General features: G+C 41.9%; 1 protein-coding gene across 1 annotated transcript in view; it reads left to right on the forward strand.

Moving 5' to 3' along the window:
• LOC118508389 (probable G-protein coupled receptor No18) overlaps positions 1–7,487 on the forward strand; it is a 30,326-nt gene extending 22,839 nt beyond the window's left edge. The window contains exons 3-6 of the mRNA XM_036048132.1: positions 601–703; positions 803–928; positions 4,734–4,911; positions 6,698–7,487. Coding sequence (XP_035904025.1) covers positions 601–703; positions 803–928; positions 4,734–4,911; positions 6,698–7,396 — 1,106 coding nt within the window. The 3' untranslated portion in view covers positions 7,397–7,487. The remainder of the gene's footprint in view (positions 1–600; positions 704–802; positions 929–4,733; positions 4,912–6,697) is intronic.
• Positions 7,488–23,088: the final 15,601 nt, after the last annotated feature.

Below are 23,088 nucleotides of genomic sequence, written 5' to 3' on the forward strand. Positions count from 1 at the left end.
CGACGATCGCCCGTTTTGGAAGAAATCAAAGCAGAATGCACTCGGAAAGCCGACAACTGATTGGGCAACGGCGTGGGCACAGTTTCTGTTTTTGTTTTGCTTTTATTGTGCCTCTAGCACACATCTCTCCAGCAGAAAAAAAAGAATGCCGTATGACAAGCGTTCGGGGAACGAGCGGGTGGCAGAAGAAATGCGAAAGTTCATTATCGTGAGACTCCGGAGCGACGAGTAAATAAAATTAACACAAATTTCTGCTACTGTGCCGGTAAATTGGCTCGCCGCGTGCGCGTGTTTGCGTACGCGTAACCGAATCCTCGAGCTTTTGCGGATGAAAGTGAAAGTAATCCTTTGAATCAACAAAACCCTACGATATTGCTGTTTTCCTCCTGATCGTTCGGTCCCGACCGCTCCGCTTGTTCGCTCGGTGCCTCCAATTCCCCAACGGTGGTTCGGAGCATTGCGTCGGTGAACTTGGGATTCGTTCCGGTTGTGCCGTAAATGTGTGTGTGAGAGGAGTAGGCAGTCGTTTTTTTTTATGTCGTCAAAGGATTTTTTTTTTCTTATTTTACCGAATTCTTCTACACTTTTCCTCTTCCACAGAATCATGGCAACTGGGCTGGATACTATGCGACATTTGGATATCGCTCGACGTGCTGCTCTGTACGGCCTCCATCCTTAGCCTCTGTGCAATCAGCGTTGATAGGTAAGATGGGTGCTGTGGAGCAAGTGGGGCACAAAGATTGTTTTTTAATACGGCATTTTTGCTTGGTTTGGTCTTTTTTACTTCCTATCTTCCGAACAGATATCTGGCCGTTACGAGACCGCTCACCTACTCGAAACGGAGACGCTCCAAGCGGTTAGCACTGTTGATGATTTTCGTCGTGTGGCTGGTAGCGCTAGCAATCACCTGTCCCCCAATTCTTGGCTGGTAAGTACGGGCAACAGCAGCGGCGCAGTTGGCCCTACCCAACACGGGCTCCGGCGTCCTAGCCTCTGGTACGGTTGTTTTCATCGTACGGTACGGATTAGTTGCTCAATTCACGGCACCGTGAATCGCCACAGCACGGGACACTTTGTGCGCCCAAATAGAACCAGATCTTTCGAGTGGCTAGAGCGCTCCTGCCACTCGGCAGTGCTATTTTTATTCCATTCTACCCACGTACCATTAGCGAGGATACTGTGAGATTTCGACCAGCTGCGTGAACGGATGTGTAGCGATCCGCTGTCAGCCTGACGGACCCGTGTGATGTTCTTGTGTAGTCATAAAATATGTCACCGTCCCGTTTCGTACCGCTCTCAATCGCCATAACAATGAGACGAATGGTGGTTTTCAAATATTGATTCCGAAAACATAACATGCTCGTGACTTCCCCACCAGTAGAGTGAGTGTGTACGATGAGACCCTGTCCAAGGATGTCTCTATGTCGCGTACGCTGGTGATAGAAGCTTAACTATGGGGGCTTTTATCATGGCAAATAGTTCCCCGTGCTTATGTCACTCTCTGACGTTCTTCTTCGTCTCGTAACTTCATACATTACATTTGCCCGTAGTTAAAGGCATAACGCATGTGTAACGCGTTTTTTATGTGCGTTTTATTTGAGAATAAATGCAAAATGTCCCAAAACCTTACCAAAACGAAAGCAAGAAAAGTTATCTCAAACGACAAACCTGTATCCTAGGCCTTCCATTGGGACATAGCTGTTAGACAGCACAGGGAGCTTATAAGATGAAAGGTTTGTATTTTCGTAGTCAAACAGATCCACTTTTTTTGGTACAGTATTCTTCTGTCAGCTCAGAAGTGCGGGAAATGTTGGCCAACAGTTTATCTTGCGGGTTGCAGCTCACTTTTCTTATATAAAAAATGAAAGTAAAATTTTTAGTCGGACTAGTTATGAAAATAACAACTTTTGGACCAGACTGATAAAGTAGAAGTCCTTGCTGCCAGAACTGACAGCTACCGGTAAATCAAGTCAAGGAATTCTGTAAGTCAGACCGCGATATCCTGAGGTATGTAGGGAGGAACACGATGAAGAAGAATGTGATTTATTGCTGGTTGTGTTTACGGTTCGGTAAATTTTCTGCAAGACTATTTTGTTTACTTTAATTAGTATTCGTAGAATTTAGAATTCTACAGCCACCATACAAATTTCCCATAACTGTAAGTAAGACTCCATTACATGATTGGATTGGATTAGAAATATTTCCCAACCATGTGAAAAATTTTCCTAGTGTGTTGCATGATTATTTTAAATATTAGTTTTAAATTTAAATATTTCAAATACGGTGTCAAATCGTCATACTTAATATATAAATCAAACGGCAATTTTTAAATGTTGAATTAAACATAGGGTTTGCCCGATGGTTCAAATCCCTCCCAGATCGCCTCCCCGTATGCAGGACTGACTATCCTGCAGCTACGGGTACTATCAAGTCACAGGAAGCCAAAATGATAGGCCGAGATATTTCGAGGTTATGGTGATAAAGAAAAGAGGAATGACTTCGTTGTTTTCAATATTATCGCTTTCTATTAATCATTTTGATAATACAAAACCTAGATATAAAGATATAAAAATGCCAATGAAACAAACACTTCTTGCTAATAAGATTTTGATTTCAATAATAATGTTTATTACCACTATACAAATAATTCTGCTGGTTCTTCGTCCAAGGAAACCTTTCATCGTTTGCTTCGCGATTCGGTAGCATGCTGAAAGTCACATTCCTAGAATATGGTTGCACGCTGATGTTCAGGATTCACGTTGGTCAGCAGGGTACTGTGGTGTCCACAGTCCAGCGTGTAACCATTCTGTGCATAACTATGTCCTTATGATCCTGAGACAATATTTTTTTTGCCATACCTCTCATTTATGTTCCATATATTATTTTATGTAAAATGTTTGTCACTAAAAACCTAATGAAAGGAGTTCTTAATAGTTTGAACTGCAAAAATAATTCAGCGAGTTAATGATTCTTCAAGGAAATTGATCTGACAATGCAATTGTCGTATCATCTGTAGGGGAAAAAAATAATTTTCTTTCCATAAAACACATCGTCTTCTATATACGTCTACAACTATTATTTCTGTAACTCGATCTGTAAAGTTTTGCATAATTTTTGTGCACTTCTTATACTACTAACCAAATTATGCATGCCTTGGGTCTAAATTGTTTTTCAATTTCAATTGTGATTTAATTTTCTTACTTAAATTTCTGAATGATTAAAGACTCGATCTGACCCGTCTCTTTTGTCCCTTCTCATCGTACATCTTTATTTCGTGGTCCAGCAAGCCATTAGATTAGTCGATTGTGCAACGAAGCATTAAAACTGACATTAATTTTCATCCCACCCAACCCGAGATCGCATTCCATCCCAGCTTAGTCGCTCATCATTTCTCTACGCACAAACACGCCATCACTTTCTATGGTTTGACATTCAACCGAGAGATTAATATGATCGTTCAAGCAACCAAAAAAGGCATCTTTTTGACTCTAACATTATTCTTTGTTGGTGCAGCTGTGGAAAAATAAAAATAAATCAAGTCACTTCGGAATGAGAGATTCCGCACCGGTGCAGATGCGTGCCGTTAACTGGCCTGTCCCGGCCACTAACCGAAACCCTGCACGGCACGACAATGAATGACCTTTTAGCAAAATTAGCCCAAATTGCTTCGGCACGCTCGTATGCGAAAGTCTAATGGAAAATCTTAAGCGCCCTTCGGAGAAATCCGTTCAGGCAAGGACGCTTGCTGTTTTCATCGTTACTCGCCAAGAAGCAAATAACCGTGCAAATACACACACACAAGCACTAGCATGTTGCGTTGGTAATGCAAACAGTGTGCAAAGGTACCCTGTCAAGGATGTCAAGGATACGGTGGACAAAGATGAAAACCACGGGCAGCAAACAAAAGGTGCCCAGCACGGTTAGGGTTTCACATTTTTGAGCGTATTCTTATGGCCGTTTTGCCACGGCGATCGCAACTTTCTCGGAATTGCTCGGACTGTTCTGTGTACACACACAAGCGCGAATACACATCTGAATGACAGCTTGTGAAGCGTAAATATTCGAATTTGTGTTCAACTTGACTAGCCGAATGGTGTGGAATATTCCCAACCGACCCCATCGAAAGCAGTTGTGAAAAACTTTTTTTACACTCAAAATTTTCTCGACTTCACTTGCAAGTTTGGCCTGGATCTTATTTGCCTGGGGATGCACAAACATGAGTCTTCCATCTCTATCAGGTATACCTCTTAAATTGTGCCTCACCGTACTCTCTTTCGCAGTTGCAGGGCAAGGTGGCTTTTTTATTCGTTTAGTGACTCTGGTCCTACCTCAGCTCGAATCTTTATCTTGCCCTACCGACAATATTTTCCACACGAGGTGAATTCAATTCCGAATGTTTATTCAAAAGTTCACAAGTCACTTCCATTTGGTGTGCTGTTTAATCTCGCGTATTCGTTAAGCTGTCTGACAGATACACACTGCACGAGACATCGGGCGGGCAGCGGGAATCCGTAAGTGGATTCACTTGCAAAAATTTTAATCTCCACAAAATCAATTACCCCGTACGAGGAAGCGCCATGTACCGAAGGCATGGTCATGATCGGTCCTTCTCGAAAACTTCTCACGTGTTTCTGTTCTTTTTTTTTGCTGTATCCTTCCTTTCCTTTCTTTATTGGCCGACCCATTGCGCTCATCATCACCCAAACACGCAATCTCGCGTCGGCCGCACACAGGTACGATCAGGACCGAAGGACACTACAGACCTATGAGTGCCACTACAACCAGAACAAGGGCTACGTCGTGTTCTCCGCCATGGGGTCCTTCTTCATCCCGATGACCGTGATGCTGTACGTCTACTCGAAGATATGCTGTGTGCTGACGTCTCGCCAAAACAGGATGACCAAAACGGAGGTAAGTTGGAAAGGGAGGAGAAGGGGTGGGTGGGATGGAATAGGAGACAAAGTGGTGGGAATTCGAACGGTTCAAACGGTTTCGGGTTTGTGGTGAAAAACGGTCTTTTTGACAACTCCTCGCAACTGTCCCGATGCTCAAAACCTCTGTCATACTAACGAGGATGCTTCCCATACGATATGCTTTCCCTTTCTTTCAATTGACACTTTGCTCTCTCTCTCTCTCCTGTTTATGTGTGTTTGTGTTTGTTATTTTATTTGTTACTCCCGTCAACCGGGGCACTCGGCTTTGATTTCGTGCCGGAGAAAAGTGTGTTGTGGGATTTAATTTGAAGTTGTCCGTTGTTATGCTAATGAGAGTCGCCCACGGCTTACGGATGTGGGTTGGGACGCTTATTTAGGGACTGTTTTTCAACGGTACGGGGTACTTAAAATTCCGCAATCATAGATTTTTCCGTAATGGAAATTACATCGTCAGCGGTAAGCATTTTAATTGCCCGAATGCTTTGTTTCCATTTTGACTTTCTTGCGCCCAAATGCACACTGCCCTTTTGGGGAAGGATAGCAGGCGGGAAGCGCAGGGTTAGAATAAAAGAAGATCGTAATTTTTGGAAAATGATAATAATTTTGCATTATTATCATTTGAATTCACGCATGAGCTGTAACAATTTGATCTTTCGCAGGGTTAGGATTAGGTAGAAATGATGCAAATAACATTCTGACAAAACGGGTGAATATGTTTGCAAACCTGTAGTGTTTAACTACAGGGCAAGAAATCTTGCTCGAGCCCTCGCTTAAATGGCTTTGTCTAGACAGAATTCATCATTTCCATACTTCATCTTTCGTAGTCGTATTCGTAGCCTCCTAGTTGAAGAGTGTTGGTTAGCCACGATTCATCGATCTCTTAAAAAATCTTGTTGCCTTCTCGTTTAAGGGACTTTCTCATCTAAGCGAGCCTTGTCGTTCCAGTTGCTTCTTTATCCAGCAACCTTCCTGGTCTAGAAAAAAATAATTGTTCAAAGAGTCTATTTTCCACACAACCTTGTTCTTCCAGAAATTGTTTCAACTACCAAGACATTTCGTTCTCGTCTAAATCCTTCTCTAAAGGGCTTCCTCTGGAAAGAAACCAAACAGTCCAAACTTTATCTACCTAGAACCTCGAAGGTCAAGATAGTTTTGTTGTTGAAGACTCATATACTGAGAGACCTCGTTATAATAATAATAATTATTATTATGATGTAAAGACCCTTATAGCGTACGGGGCTTAAAAAAATCCTGGAGCCTTGCCGCGAGTTTATCCTACCATACCCCATCGCAAGTCTAGAACTGCCTTTTGTACTTAAGTTTTGAAAAACTTCCAATTATAACAGCACATTGCTTAAACATCAGTTGCTATAATTACTGACCGATGAACACTCTTGCATAAATCATTTATGCTTTACCCACATCATGCCGAAAGGGGTTTACTTAGTCTAAGCGTTCGGCGTCAGATACTTTTGTCATACTTTTCTTATTTGCGGTCAGCTTCAATGAACCTTCGCTAGCCTAACTCAGTCCGTTCCGTTGAGTCCGGTTAAATATTAGTCTAGGGGTTTTCTTTCGTTTATGTTGTAGGCACAACCAGACGCAAACAGAATCTCCCTTGACGGTGGTGGTGGAGCGACCACTGTGTGACGTGTCCACAGATGTACCGTCGAGACAAATTCTGATACTTATTTTCTGTTTACTTTTTAACCTTTTCTTCTCGCTCCACGCTTCTCTCCCTGGGACCGGCTGATAACGGGTAGGCGACCGAAAAGAATTGCGATATCGAAGTGGACAACTGTACATCGGATGCTGACACCAGCCCACGGCAAATGGCGAGCGGAGCGTTCGGTGGGCGACATGCACTTTCCACCGGTCACTACCCGAATGGTAGTAGCAGCAACAACACATCACACCAGACGTTGTACGAATTTCTTAGCTCGAACCGTACTACACCCAATGCGGCGTCGCGTGGCACACAGAACACCACCCGGAATGGTAGCAACGCCAGTGGCATGTCCAAATTCTCCGGTGCCACATTTGAACTGCGACCCATCAACACGGTCCAGTTCAGTGCAAGCCAAATCTCGCTCTCGGAATCGTGCGCTTCGAATGTGACGACTAACGCGACCAAGATACGCCTGCACGGGAAACGCATCCCGATCCGCATCTCGTCGCTCAAGCGCGAAACGAAGACGGCCCAAACGCTCAGCATGGTGGTGGGCGGGTTCATCGCCTGCTGGCTACCATTCTTCGTGTACTACCTGCTGATGCCATTCCTGCCCGATGACTCAAAGAGTGACGACCTGATGGAGTTCTTGACCTGGCTCGGCTGGATTAACAGCGCCATCAATCCGTTCATTTACGCATTCTACAACGTTGACTTCCGGGTGGCGTTCTGGCGCCTCACGCTGCGGAAGTTCTTTAAAAATAAGCACAACCTCACCTTTTACAAATCGTAAGCGGCCTCGCCCCGATAGCATGAAAAGACAGTATGTGTCCGTGTTTCGTTACTTTATACATAGAATGAAATAAATATAAATAAAACAGAAATCGCGTGGTCGTCTGTGTTAGAGTCTCGATTTAGTATGCCCAGCGGAAATGGTACTGGTCTTCGGGTATTCACGATAAATGGTAAATCAATTAAGATTGTCCTCGCTTCTTTACAAGGATCAAACGACAGGTTCCAAGAAGCGGACTTTTCGAGTTGTACGTAATTGATTTTGCTTTCACCTTCGATCACTTTCCAATCACTAGAAAGAGGATTTTTATCTCTACCGGCCGCTGGTCTTTCAGACTACCAGTGTACTGATTCAATAGTACTTGTTTTATGTGATGTTGACAGTATCGGTTGATTTGTATGGTGTAATGCATCTTAAATTAATTTCTCTTTAGTCTTGTTTGACAACAAATCAAGACATTTAAAGCTTATCTCGATGACTACGATCGCGAGTTCCTCCGTCCTCCTTCCTCCTTCAACCCATCTTTGAGAAGATTTCTTTCTTTTTACCTTTTTCTTCTCCTTTTAACACATGTTTCACATTCGTTAAACAAATCCAGTAGCTGGTAGTGTCAAAGAGTTCTTTTTATAGTCACCCGTTGAACTACCCACTCAACCAAGTCCCATGGTGTATGTTTAAGTGGTCTCCTGAGTACCATTGATTGGTAATGGTCTTTCGCCTGTTGGGTTGAAACCGGTGAAACCAAAATGTCCTCCGGAGCTATGGGACAGTAGATTGGGAATGTGTCTGACATTGACTCCATACAAACAGAAAAAGATTAATTTCGCTATAATCTTTTCAGGATTCTTAGAAACCATAAATTTCTAAGGTATCTTACGGTTTTCCACTTGAAAGGTATGACTCTTTTGTTTAAATTACATTATTAAAAAATGTATAACCGTTAGCGTGGGTGGGACAATAGCTCAGTGGTTGGAACAATTGCGGCGCCAGTCATCAAACGGCAGGACCGGAGTTCATGTCCCATCTGGGCCGTTCTCCCGTAGTGATTACTGACTATTCAACTTTGTGGTATGAATAAGTTTTGTAAGCCAATAGATAGCCGACGTGACTGAGTAGGTCGTTGAGGTAGTTAAGTAGATCTTGAGCACTACAAACTTGTGAGGTATTGCGCTGCCATTTCTGGTTTTCTGTGAGTTTATTTTACTCGTCACGGGATAGTCAGTCTACCTTACGGTGAGACGGTCTAGATGGGATTTGATTCCAGGTCCTGTCATGTGAAGACCGGTGTCGCTATCACCTTGGCCACCGTTCCGTTCCAAATAGGAAAATTTCCCTTCAAATTATAGTTCACTTAAAAGCAATACTTATTATAACTATTTGGTAGTCTTTAAATTTCAAGCTAAGGATAAGAGAAAATTTTTAAAAGTTATTCACTAATCGTTTGAATAGAATTTTAAAATTTGACTTAATAACGTTCATTCAATAAATGGTTTATTTTATTAATCGTCAAACGTTATTATCACCAAAAAACCATAGAACTCAAATGTGTTGCCATACATTGCACACCACAAACGAAAATGGAGTTTGACAACACTGATCTGGAAATTAACTCGATGTTCATCACTGTTGAAGAAAAGCTCTGCTGCTTGTAAATGCAATGCTTTTTGCTTCGAGTTTTCATGCAACTTTGCATACAAGAAAGGATATGTTGAACACCCAATGAGCTTTCATGGAAAACTTATCCTTTACCATTCATCCAATGGAGGCGCCTAGTCATTCATGAACCGTAATGAGAAGCATTTGCTTCTTATAACCTATTTAAATTGTTAAGGGAAAAAATTTGTAGTGTCTTATTTGAAATAAATTCAATTAAAGCAGAACAAACCAATAAAGGCTACGTTTCAGAACATTAGAGTATAAAGAGCCTATTTTCTAACCAAAAGTACGGACACAATTTTAACGATTTAAGCTTATTCATCTGTAGCGCATGGCATGCGAGGTCAAACATTGGGCCGGGAATTTGATATAAATTTATCAAATTTTCAGCCAGTTATCACATAAAAAAATACAATTTAAACCAAAGATTTAAAGATGCAAAGATGGATTGCATACTATAGACACTTATTAATAACCTGACAACAACTATGAGGCAATCAGAACGATTCAAGAATAGTTGTTCAAGAAGTTCAAACCTTCCAACAGATGAAGGTTGATGACCGATGCAGAGCTTCAGTTCTGGATCATCGAAGTGTGTTATGCTTCGACAGATCAATGCCTTTGATGATGTTATTTTTGTTTTTAAATAGGTCAGAATTGTTCGAAATGTTAATAACTGTGAGTTGAGATTAGTCATGTAAGGTCACAATTTGCTCGTAAGTTTACTACTTATTCGTATTGACTTTGGATATTGTGTTTATCAGTCGAGAAGAGAAACGAGCATTTTGTTGAGACTTAAGAAGAAAGTAATTAATTAAAAATAGATGATGAATAAAATTCGTTCGTTCGTAAAGATATTCGAAAAACCCCATTTTTCACTTTATAGTCGTGCCTTATTGTTGTCGTGTCTTCAAAAAAAAAAACAGTCGTGCTTTCAATGTTGTTTTGTTGTTGTTGTTGAAAAGACTACATTTTATTAATTGTTTTCTTAAGTGACCTTAAAATTTAAAAAAAAGTCGGCGAAACGTTCTCTGAGCACCAGTTTTCGAAGAATCGCTTAAAGTATCGATAGCTGAAGTTTACAAGCAATGTAATCCACGTACTTCAGAACATACTGAAGTTGATCTACAAACGACGGTGGGAAATCGATAGTAGGAATTGAGATTCTCTGCCGAACGTTTCCAAGTTTACTAATTTTTTCCATGTAATCGTGCTCTTCAACTCACCAGTGCAGTAAGTCAAACGGCTCAAATGTGTCAAACGATCTACCCCCTCTTTTTCAAACTAATGAACGAATAATTACCTGTTCTTTCTCCTTAGTTAAAGCTTAAGTCAATTAAACTTTACCTCGAGAGACGCGCTTCGAAGTTTTAAAGAAATCATCTCAAAGGGATAATCGGCTGAAGCGAGAACAAAGTTCTTAAAAGCGTTCTTATGAAACTAGCGCCGTGTCAAATGTGTTTTGAAAACAGTTTTTCCTAATGAAAGTTCAACTTAATTGTAGGCGAAGGTGCGGAGATCTCTTTTGATTCGGACAGACTTTTAAATGCCATTGAACACCCCACCACGCTTGATGCCCTACCAATCCCTACCGATGCTGACTGAAGGAAATTTTTCTTAAAGTTCACGGCAACGATACAACTCATCGTGTGCGGCTCCATCTTTACCGCTGTGTTTAGTTTGCCAACAAACCAGTACAGGTGCGAGTGCCGGGCAGTGCAAATGGACGCGAGTACGGGTACCATCAAATGCAGTAAAACTTCCGACGCTCCTGACGCCCCGTGCCCAAGGGTTCAGATTCACCAGGTTCGTTCGTTTGATTTGAATGAAAAGCAGGACAGCGCTATAATCTCATTACAGTTTTATTGCATTAGTTTGTTTGCCGTCGTTAAAAGGTCGAATCGACCTGGGCAGGAAGTGGGTTCTCCTGAGGGTTAAAAACGAAACGGATGCCCCGGATCTTAGCCTCCAGGTCGGGGCCAGTTGCACGAAAGATTGTGGCAACCAGCGTGCAACCGGGTGGTGAACGTTACGGTACCGGGCAGCGGCACACGCTCGAAGGAAAACTCAGCGCACGATAATCAATCATCATAAACTTCTTCTCTACCCTCCGGGGTGGACGGTGCAATACGGCGTGCTGTTGCTGTTATCGGTCGGCATTTCTTCACCGTCACGGTAGGTTGATAATGAAAAAGAAAAGAAAAAAAACACGATAGGAAATGTACCTGACCATCCTGGCTAGTGCGGCGGTAGCTCAGCAATTAGACGATCAAGAAGGTTGAACCTGGGAGCATGAGTATACAGAAAAATTGCTTTCACCGGCAACCAATTACTGAGTGGCAATGGGAGTGGATATGAAAACAGAACAGCGTTCTGTACGTTCCCCGTGCAGATGGCAAAGTATTCATAAAGATATGCGACCACAAGAACAACGAATGGCGTTGGCGCGCGTTACAATGTTGGTAACCTTTTCTGCCGGTACGGTGTGTTCTGCACCCTCAATGGTCTCAATGGTACCAGTGAAAAGGTAATGTTCGCAGTGTTAATTTTAATTTGCTCCATGTGTATTTGTCGTCGTTGGTGGTTCATCGTACTACGTGGGAAAACTAAATGCTTCTCTGAAACAGTTTTAATTCCATTGGATTGTGCGAAATGGTTTCTGAGGAAAGATTTTAAGTTAAGGCTATAAATTATAAGTAATTTTAATAATGAATATACAAATTTAAATAACTGCAAAAGGAAAAAAAGGTTTATCGAAGGAGTGGTCGAAGAAAACAGATTCTTTAAATATTCAGTGTATCGATTTTTCTTTAACAAAAAATTTAGCAGCTTCAAGTTTTCTTTTTGAAACGATTAAGTCTGCTCTATATGTAATTTTGTTAGTTTTTGTTACAGTTTTTGATTAATTAATTGCTTTCATTCATATTATGCTTTATGGTAACGATCTACCAGAATGAAAGATACCGTCCATCGTTGGATTTGAATTTTGAACCAAAATTATAAATCTTATTCTGATGACACTTATGCTGGTCGTGGGAAATCAGTAGAAAACATTGTTTCTTATATGACATCAATTCATGATATGACAAAGAGTAAATGTAATGTCTGCAAGCATGAGTCCCATCGACATTCGTTCTGTTTTGTATTTTCCATATTTTACAACTGATAACATCAGAAAGCTTGGCAGTTCAGCACGTCAAAAAGTACTGTTGTCCAGGGTCAGTATCGGAAGTTGAAATGCGGTCAGGTCTTTCTGTGCACAGGACCAACTATCCAGTTACGAGTGAAACCAAGTCAAGAAAGCTTGTATAGCAAACCAAGACCTTCAGGAGTAGTAAAAACAAAAAAGAGCTGTATAAGAACTTCAACGAGTCACTTCATTAGAGATATTCTTGACGAAAGAAGTATAGTATGATAACTCGACTTGGTAAATTAAAATAGTATATTTTAGATAACTAATAATAATAACTATTTAGATTACTTAATTACCCTTTTGGATTTCAATTTAATCAACCTACTTCTGCGTCCATCTTATCTAAAATTCAATCAGTGCTTCCGTAAAAAGGAGAGAAATAGTATTTTCCGAAACACTGAATTTAAATACGGCATCCAACATCGGCTGAAATGCTCTATTGCTCACTTGTTCGATCTGTAGATGAGTATACATCAAGAGAGTGGTGGCCTACGGCTGTTCCTTTCCTGATGTGCCTGGAGTACGGAGTTCATTGAAAATTTAGGTGATTCGCTTTCTATTCCTAGAAGCCTCCCGTGGATTACAGCGAACGTTGAGTATTCCTTAGTCTTGAAACACACTGAGATTCCTCGTAGAGCAGCTTATGGACAATCGGATCGACTCGCCGATCCTCACTCTGGTTTCCGAGATTAACGAGTGCGTCTAGGCAAAAATGCTCCGTGCTAGGAGGTTTCTTGGCGTAGTGCACTGCCGTTTCCGTTTCGGGTCTTCTGATCTGTTCCTTGTAGAGTGAGTTTCAACTTATACAACAAGAGTCTACATGTTTAAAACAATAAGCGAGTTTGGTATAGACTCATAAAGTCTAAGCAATCTACGTCCTATTGTTATTTCTCCAAGAGCACAGTACATTAAACATAACCTTGAGAAGCAATGTAGTGTGCTGTGAATGTATTGTCATGTATGGTCGTTACGTACTTTATTTGCATTTCTGCGTTCTTGTACTCGTTGGCGTCCAAATTTTAATCAGCATTGGACCAGCTATCTTTATGAAACTATAAACTATAACCAAGATAAAACGCTTAAATGGACCTCAAACTTCAATGGTTTTTTTTTTAACATGAACAAATTAACAAATCGTCATGTAGATGTGGTAACGTGGCAACCCTGTGTACGGGGTAATAGAGGGATTATCTTCACGGAACGTCTTTCCGGGTTATATCAAAGAAGCATGGAGAAGACTTCTCAGACATATTATCACACGTTTATATGATCAGGAATCAACTCATGAGTTATTTTCACAAAAAATTCAATTGTTCTTTCTATGCTACTTTTACTATATTTTTATTATTATAATCAAGCGGTGAATTGTAGTTTGCAGCTCTTCTCTCGGTACTAAGTTTAAGTACGTTAAACATGTCAAGTCTGAATAAAGCATGTTTTTATATTTAGTGCTACCATGATGCTTTAAATAATTATGAGAAATAGTTTTAAAACATTAATTATATGAAACTTACTGAAAAAACAATTTGGTTAAATAAAACATGCAAAACATTATTATAAATTGCATTGAAGAGAATGAAAATATAGGCTTTTGAGGTTTGTTTGCGCCTCTTTATAAAAAATACATATTTTTTGACAAACAACAAACAAAAAATGGAGATAACATTTTTCGAACCAATATCAAAAAAAAATCACCCTTGGAAATATTTGCAATCGTTTCCAAATGTAAAAAGGCATTAAATTCCATTATTGTATGATTAATTTCATCACCATTTTAGCGAGGTCCATGTTCTTTTACAGTTTATGCACTCACACGTGTGATAATTGAAATTGTACGCATTGTTCTAAAACTTTCCATAATCACACGTTTGTTTTGCAGATTCCACGCAACAGCAATGCAACCTTCCTTTGACTCAGCATATCAGCACATGATAGCTGCTGATTAAACCATTCACATGATGGCTAAAGTTTCTGCTGGCTGTGCCGACAGCTTTGTAAAACTCTTCCCAAAAACAAAAAAAAAATACATTCACATACAAAGAACAAAACACATGCGCTGCAAAACGCAAACACAACCATTCGGGTACAGCGCGAGGCACATACTCGTACCATCACGGCACGGCCCATACCTGTGTGCTTATTACCACTGCACCAAAAACTTTCTACGATCCGGCGAACAAATGGCGGCATGTTGGGTACTTGTTTGACAAAAACGGATGATATAAGCAATCATGGCGTACATGTATGACTTGTGCTGAGGGTTTTGGTACGCTTTTTTTGCTATCACAAAACAGATGTTCCTCACTGAGAGGAGAGAAAAGAATGGTTGTAAAGGTAACAAAAAGCACTCAAACCAAAGATCCCTCGCGGCACGATGATTTGATCGGTTGTGTTCCACCGGTCGGAATTGGCGACAGCTTTCTCCTATGGTTTAATAAGTGAAAAAAGATTTAAACCCGCACAAATGAACTATGTAACGGGTAGTTTATAGCAGATAACACATAATATAATCAGCATAACAGGTAAATGAACTTTAATCAGAAGCAGAGTTCGACATCAATTATCTCCATCACCCCCGTTCTCTCTTCAATCTCTTGATTATAAACATTTGATTGTTCTGATTGTTTTACATGTTCCTTCCTGTTGGTGCCAGTGAATGCGAACCAAATGTTTCGGTAAACCACCAGGCTGCGGGTAATGTGTTCATATCTGCAAAAGCTAAAACGCGAAAAAAGGCAGCCTCATCAACCACTGGGCACGTTCACCACAGTGGTTCCGGGGTGTTGCCGTTTTGTGTTTTGTTTTTCATTACGTCTCCTTTAAACATTTCGCTGAAGTGCATGGGGACCCTCATAAAATATGCTTTACGCCACGCCACGTCCCAACCCACTCCACGTGCACTACCCTTATCATATCGTTTAATCTCCTACAGCTACTCAGCGTACGCAGTCTGATGCCGGTTTTTGCAAAAATGATTTACGTTTTATGTCCTACCCGCTAAGATGCTACACGGGTGGGCAGATATGATACGATGCTCTGCTTGCCAGCGATAGAGGAACAACCACCAAAAAAAAACCTACAGGAAAGAAGAAAACAAAATCCACCACATTCCAGCTCCATCTTGCCGGATAAAACGGAGCTTGCCTAGTGTAGGTAAAAGGCGAACAAATGAAAGGAAGCCTGGAAGACATGCTGTAATGGTGGCAAGGAAGCCAGTCCTTTCACAACCATCCAGCTGATGCACCGATTACGGTAAATTTTGTTCTTTTTTAAATGTGTGTGTTTGTGCCATAATAAGAATCGCGACCAGCACAACCGCTATCATTAGTTGCTGCGAAAAGGCATCCGCAAAGCCCTCAGCACGCAGTTGTTCTGCAGATATGGTTTTTTCTTTAAGCAAAAAGCTTGAAGTTGTGTGTGTTTGTGTTTTTGTTAGTATTGCCCTCAGAGACATAACTCTTCTTCTCGTTCATCGCTCACCGTTCAATGAGAGCAATTAACATTTTACCAACTTTACTACGGAGCAACTCACTTCTCCTCCTTTTTAATAGGCGCAACTCAGACTGCTTGTAAAACGGCGCACCGGACGCCATTCGGACGCCTTTCGGAGCCGTTAAAAAAGCCCGTTGCCGTGAAGGCCATTTCTATTCACGGCCATCCACGGTTCGTCTGTTTGACGGTGAATGGTCGTTTATCGTGCCAGGTAATCCGAAGCGTCCGAGCTTGCAGGTCTGGCTGAGGCTGGACAGAGTGCACAGTGGGAACAAAGGAGGACATTGAGTGAAACATTTTCGGAGACAATCTCGAAAAAATATTCAAAAAGCTCATGCAAATATTCTCAAAATCCTAAATGGAATTGGTATTGTAATATCGAAATGGGTATTTTAGCTGACATCTGGAGCCCTGCGTATAAACCAGATCCTTTTACAGGTTCTACCTAGGCGAACTTGAACTCAAAAAAACCCATTAGACATCTCAATAAGCAACTGCCAGAGTAGTATTCTACCCTATGTGATGTTATAGCTGCTCATCTTATGGCCCTCTTGGAACCCATCGAAAGCAAAAGTACCCCGTTCGCTTTGCGCCTCTGGAGAGTGCTAGCGGACCATGGAGCTAGGAGTGCGCTGCAAGGCCTCGAATCGCTAAACCAGCGCCCAGAGACTATTTCTTTCGATATTTTTGGACAATTAGAAAACTCCCCAATGCTACTCTGTGGGTTACGTCTCGCAGAGGTTGATATCACTTTGTTTAGGGGTTGTCATCATACCAGCTGTTCCGCGTTTTCTTGGTGTGTTCTTTGTGCATAATTTTAAATAACAGTAAAAAGCAATAAACAAGAGTCTTCGACATCACTCCTTTACTTATCCAATACAACGGTCGTTCTAGCGAACGCAGCGACGCTTCGAAGTCTTCAATGTCCATGCGGCTGGCCTTAAAAATCTCCAAGGGTTGGGTTGTCCGGCGACATTTTCATGATATGATTCTCGCTGAACCCTGGCGAGATTTATTCGAATCATCAGTTCGTCGTTTATGTCGTAGAGCATGTTATTGTAACGACTCCTTCTACAAAAAAGGGATCAAAAAGAGTTTTGAACTCAGAAAGGTGATGTGTTAGACAACATTAGAAGAAGCTCAGACTAATTTGCACAACAATCACCTGATTTTGATGCTTAAAAACTTAAAAATAAATATTTTTTGATAAAGCATTTAAATATTAAATCTCGCTATTTAAGCAATTTCATAGTTTTTCACTGAAGTTTCTGATGTGATAAAGCTTTCTGATCGCTCGAATATTTTCAAACTGAAGTCATCATAGACCTCATTTCCGACTTTATCAAAAAACGGAACATCCACCCATTAGCCCTTACCTATACCACTGTGGAATGGGCCGGCTTTCGAAAGTGGAAGCGTTTTTTTATAGCAGCAATCAAAGCATGTGCTGCATTCGTTAATGATGACATTATGTTTTACTTCCCTGGCACTCTGGGTCCGACCATTGGTTGGTTGCGATGGATGGATAAGCTCGTCGTAAATGGTGGCTTTCTTCTCCTGTTTAAAGGTGACTTTTATAGGGCGACGGCCTGTGACGGTTAAGCTTCCAACGCCCCCGTAGGGTACTTCCCATTGTGTCAACAAGAGCATCGGCTTACTGGAAAAGGCACAACTTAACCACACAAACACCTCCCCTCACACACACACACACGCAGACACTCCCGTAAACGATCGCACACGGCTCTTAATTCATATTTCAGCTTCAGGTGAAACCACGGCACGAAACGATGTGCATTAAACGACCGTGTTTAAGATCTTGCTGTCCTTGCTTTCCCGCGACTCCCAGAATATTCCGTACCAGACAAAGGGAATCGTAATCAACCGTACAGCAAAAATGTGAGGCCGGGACACGATGAAGCAGGCAGGCAGCTTCAAGGAACCGTCGTCACCGCAAAAGGAAAACATTTAACGTTTTGTCTTGGGAGAAAAGCTTACAAGCCACTAAGCGTCTCCATCGGTGACGGTGGACGGGCATGAATCGTTCGGGCTTCGGGCAAAAGACGCTCCATGCTGCTCCGTGGAGCCTTGACTGCAGTGAAAGGGGTGATGGGTGGAGCGGTGTCACAGTACTTATGATGAGAGAGCGCGACGGAGCGGAACTCGGGCACAAGGAGCAAAACAAGGTAGCTTTTATGCCAAGCGCAATCGAATTAACTGAGATTCAATTACGTTGCAGCATGCGATGGCGTCTTCTCGCTTCACGTAGGCTACTTGCAAGTTCCACTACACCTGCACTTGGAGCTTGTGCGGAGAAAGCTTTGTGTTTGGAGCGTGCTGCTACTGGTGGTTGAATGTGGGATGCATCCCTTTTCCCGGTGCGGCCCGATACTTCTTGGCTGAGTGTGATATCATTCGATTTCACTTCAACCCCATTGAGGAAGCGTCGATCGAATCGCAACGCAACGTCTCCGCTGGAAGAACGCTGCAAAAGATGCTGAAATATTGTTTTGCTCTTTAGAGGCGAAACCCTCATGGAAAATCCTTGAGACTCGCAGGGCGCGCGTGATGGCAGTGCAAAGCAATTTGAAACAATTTTGCTAGTGAAACGGGATCTGGCTGCGGACTCTAAAGCGTAAATGGAGTATCTTTTGCATTTGATACCCAGTTAAAGGCCAGAATGCAATTTCCGAACGATGGTTGCCGCCTGTTTTCTTAGCCGTTATTTTACGACTTACTCACAGCAGTGGGCTTGCTGAACGAGCTCAACATCCGGCGATTCGTTTACTTACTTTTGCGAAGGAAGGATCCCTTTTTTATCAGGTGTGCTGATTAAATGAAGAGTACTCTACGGAATAGACCAAGCCGAATAAAAAGTGAAACCCCGTCTTGACCCTTTTTAATCTACACGTAATGAAGTTTTCAGCATTGCTCAAATACCTTCACCAGTTTTTCCTGAGGAGAAAAACATAAATTTGTGTGCCGCTATGTTTTAATGCCTCAATAAGAATGAAGCTTTTCGTCCGAACAAGGAGCGGATAATGTGCTTTACTTCTTTACATTTCTTTCTCTCACCGGTATCTCTTCCATCTCTAAATGCAGCCAAATGAAACGAAGCAACAGCCGATGCTTAAATAATAAAGACGATGGTCAAGAAAAACTTTGAATCCGCAATAAAACAAACTTTGGCCCTTTTGTACAAGCCAAGCAGCAAAAGCATGCCGGTACCAGGGCCAGGACCTGAGGCAATGTTCTACGGGGCCGTGCAAGAAACAAGGATTCAACAGCTCAGCGGTGAACTGTAAAGAAAATTAAAAGCATGACAAATTCAAGTATGGAAAGGCCACGCATCCCTGCCACTCAATGGTGCACTAATGTGAAACCATTTCCGTAACAAAAAACCCCGTAAAGATGTGGAAATGTAGCCGTACGTACCGAGTCCGGAGTCGTGGAATATTGGGATGGTATACTATTCTGTTTCCTTAAATGCTGTACCGTGCGAGGCCAGGGGTGGATTTTCATGTTTCGCCACCATACCAAAAAGGGAAATAAACGTCATGGAAGCGAAGTACGAGCGCATTGAGCAAAATAAGTTTCGCAATTTACAATGCACTACAACTTCCTGACACATTGCTGCTAGTCAGCGAACTTTATACTTTTTTTTTGACGACGTTCATTAAAATCACGATGCTGCGGATGTTCCTTTAAATTGGGAGAAAATGTTGTTCCATGTAAACGTTGCATTGCTTTTGCATGATACGCACTTGCGAGTGAAGTTTACTACTGGTTGAGATTGGTTAATTAAGCTCGCTTTATAAATTTGAAAATTTTGCGAAGCTAAACAAATTACTTTATTCGCTTTTTTGACAATGCTGTATTTAAATGTAAGCCAGGACAAACCTGAAGGTAAATATTCGCCAAATTTTAATCGTACGCATCTCTTCAATAGTCTCAACAATAAGTTGCTCCATCATTTGGGTTGCAACAGTTTCGCTTTGATATACTTTAATGTACTTCAATTTTTTTCCCGAAGAACATGGTTATGAAAGTGGCAGAGGATACATCGAAAACTGTTTAGCTCAAGCAACAATAGCTCTGAACAAAAGGATTCTCTTTCTGAATTAAAAAAATGTGAAAAATCAGTTCCATTTAAAAATTAGCGGAATAATCAGTTTTGCAATTTATCAATCCATCGAAAAAAAAATCTTTTCCTTCCGAAGGAAAGCTAATTTGGCTAGGTGGTTGCAATCAGTTTGGTAATTTAGAATATGGTTGGCTTGTCATAGGAAGGCCATAAAGACAAACAATAAGTAGACATTCTTTAGAATTCTCCAGGCAACATCGATCTTCAAAATGGAAAGGCACTTCGTGCATAGCTCCCTAGCTTTTCATTTAGCTCCCAAGACGTTATAGTATAGCAGAGTCCTACAGGGAATTACTTTATACAGATATTGATAATTTGACATCAACAGTCTGATTCTTCGAAAATCGACCAGACGTTGCCCTTTAAATCCAAATTAAACGAAGGTTTTGACCAGCAGCTTTAATGTTTCTTTGCGATTTTCTTTGTAATGCTGTAATGCTAACAAGGGTTTCTTCCTCATCGCTGGCACTACAACCTGGATTGGTCTTCCTTAAATGGTTAGTCCTGCATACGGGAAGGTGATCTGGATGGGTTTTGATTCTTAATCAATGCGTGTGGAGACTGGTGCTACTATCGCCTGATCAGAACATGATTTTTGTGCTGGCAAATTCTAAGTCAGAAATAAAAAATAAATAAAACTTTGTTATTCTTCCTATTCTTTGGCTCCATAAAGTCAAAACAGATCGTACAATGAGAGGAGTAGGCAGCATGCTTAGTAAGAAGAGAGTCTCGTTTAAAGAGCCTCACCAAAAGGGAGTCTGCTGAAAGGACTTAAGACAGCTCGATTACTTTTTTGGCCGGTCCTGCCTTTTGAGGAACGTTGTCGTTAACATTGTCAATGATAACCATATGGTCTATTATATTTTACATCATTTAAGCAGTCAGCAAGTACAAATTGTTATCTAATTTACTGTCATACATATTGGCATAAACGTCTCGACGGTCATATAACATTACCATATTCCATCAATATCGAAGAAATTGACTACACCAACATTTTCTCATGATGTGCAACTGATTAAGGTTGTTTGCATTCCTAGACCTCCTCTCATAGTCCTCATCCTAACTGACCCCCTCTGGCCTCCCTTCCCCCCCCCCCCCCCTCACAAATTTTAGAGAGAGGTTGTCTTACTATCTTACCATTGCATCGAATGTAATATCTTGACAATTTTTCACGCCGAACATTCTTCGAATGAACTATTGGTGTGAACCGCCGGGTGGCGTAGTAATCATCAGTAATGCTTAAAATGCTACGTAACAACATCAATTATCATAATAGAACAATAAATTCAAGGCTATCGTAAAAAGTTCGGGTAATCTTACTTTGATCAATGAAGGTAGCAAAAAAGAAAAACACTGCAATGATTTCCTTCAATTAATCGAACTTTTTTATTTCCTTCCTCCGAACAGCGAATAAAATCATTCGTTGAAAGCGCTCCATCTGATTAAAGCAAGTTAATGGTGTTGTTCTCTCCCGGGCCGTGGATCGGCAAGGCTGCTTGCTTCACCAATCCAATAAAGAAGTGTTTCGCTAAACTTTTTTTTCCCCGCTTTTGCCTTTTCGCCCGTTAACGCTCTGTCTGCTAATCGAATCATCGGAGTACGGGTACTCCGACTAGCGTACCGTGTGCTTCAACCACCACCCCAACAGGCTAATCCATGCAGGGAGCACGAAAATTTCCCCTGAGAAGTGATTCTACCGTAACAAGCGCACGCTGGTGGAAGAATGAAAACAAAGCATGACCATTTCACACAGCACACTCACACGCAATCGGCTCGAATCATTTCCGGCGAATCATCATCCGACCGACCGACCCGAACCCCTGACACATTGGTTGGTGGCTCGCATGTGTCTATTTGGCACAGCTGTCGCCACCGCTTTCAAAGACGGTAACCTGCCGTGCCGTTTCGAGTTCATTTGATCTGTTGTTGTACCGGTAACCCGGGCATCTGTCATTGGTTTTTCCGGCTCACCACGACGCCATGTTCTTCACGCATCTCACCTCGATCGACATTGCACATTTACCTAACGATCGACCTTTCCACCGCCCGGGAAAAGGTGGCAGTAGCAGTGATCCAACCGACCCAACAAGGGCATAATAGTCGAACGCGTCAATTGCTTTATGATGGGTGTCCAGTTTTTGTCGGGTCCACGGCCAGAATAACAATGACGGTTGGTGCAATAGTTCATCAATGGGCCCGCAATCAACGGTGCTAGAAATTATTGATTTTCAATTAAGATGAAGATGGCGTTGGAAATCTCGTTAGCGGAGCTGCGTTACTTCTTACTGCCTGCCATTCATTTGCTGGATTCGTTGGTACTGGATTCGTGCGCGCAATGCGTAGCATAGATTTGGTATCGGCGACAGTATCTACGAAATGATAAGGCGAAAATTTAACGTAGCTTGGATCAAATGTTTTTGTGCTCGCTTCAACCATTCATTCCCAGTTTGCTCACGATCATGTTTACCTTACCAACTGAAGAATTGGTCGGATTTCTTTGAAGTTTATCCTCTGCCTGTTTGGCAAACCTTTTGCGAGAGCTAATGTGTGTCTGTGTATATAGTAACAATTAAGCGAAGGGCTCGGTTTGGCAACTATGTTTGATTAGGCATCAGTCGGCGACTCGCACGTCGTCGGGATTTCACACTGGAAATGAAACCATTCAGCAAAATAAACACAAACCAAAGCTCTATCAGGAAACAGCTCTGAACTCCCCCCGTTGTGCCGATCATTCATAGCAACCGGATTCCTTCTCATTTGTCAAACCGATGGAGACGCCCAGTCCCGCTCAGACCGATTACTGTCCTGTCCCGTGTCATCTACGGCAACTGGTGCGTTAGAGGAAGTGAGATTATTCGCTAGCCTCCTAGACCTCCATAGACCCTACTCCTCCCACATCTCCTCACGTTTTCCCCCTTTATCCTTTAACTCGTTAATGTTCGCATCAATGTTGAACGGCGAGCTGCTATCCGTCGGTGCTGCTACCGAGAAGCCCCGAAATGGAGACTGCCACATGCGAGCTCGTGACGGACTGAAATCATCCGCGGAAAACCTCAGCTGGTTTGCTAAATTGAGTCGCAACCACCTGCACCACCTGCACCACCATCACCACTAGCGTCCATGATCCACATGGCGCTGCTTTGCATTCTGCGCTCATCGGTCTGTACAGATCGCAGCACTAGCACGGCTATACGTGTAGGCCGTGAC

Source organism: Anopheles stephensi, chromosome 2 (genome assembly GCF_013141755.1).
Source record: "Anopheles stephensi strain Indian chromosome 2, UCI_ANSTEP_V1.0, whole genome shotgun sequence".
In the NCBI taxonomy this organism is placed as follows: domain Eukaryota; kingdom Metazoa; phylum Arthropoda; class Insecta; order Diptera; family Culicidae; genus Anopheles; species Anopheles stephensi.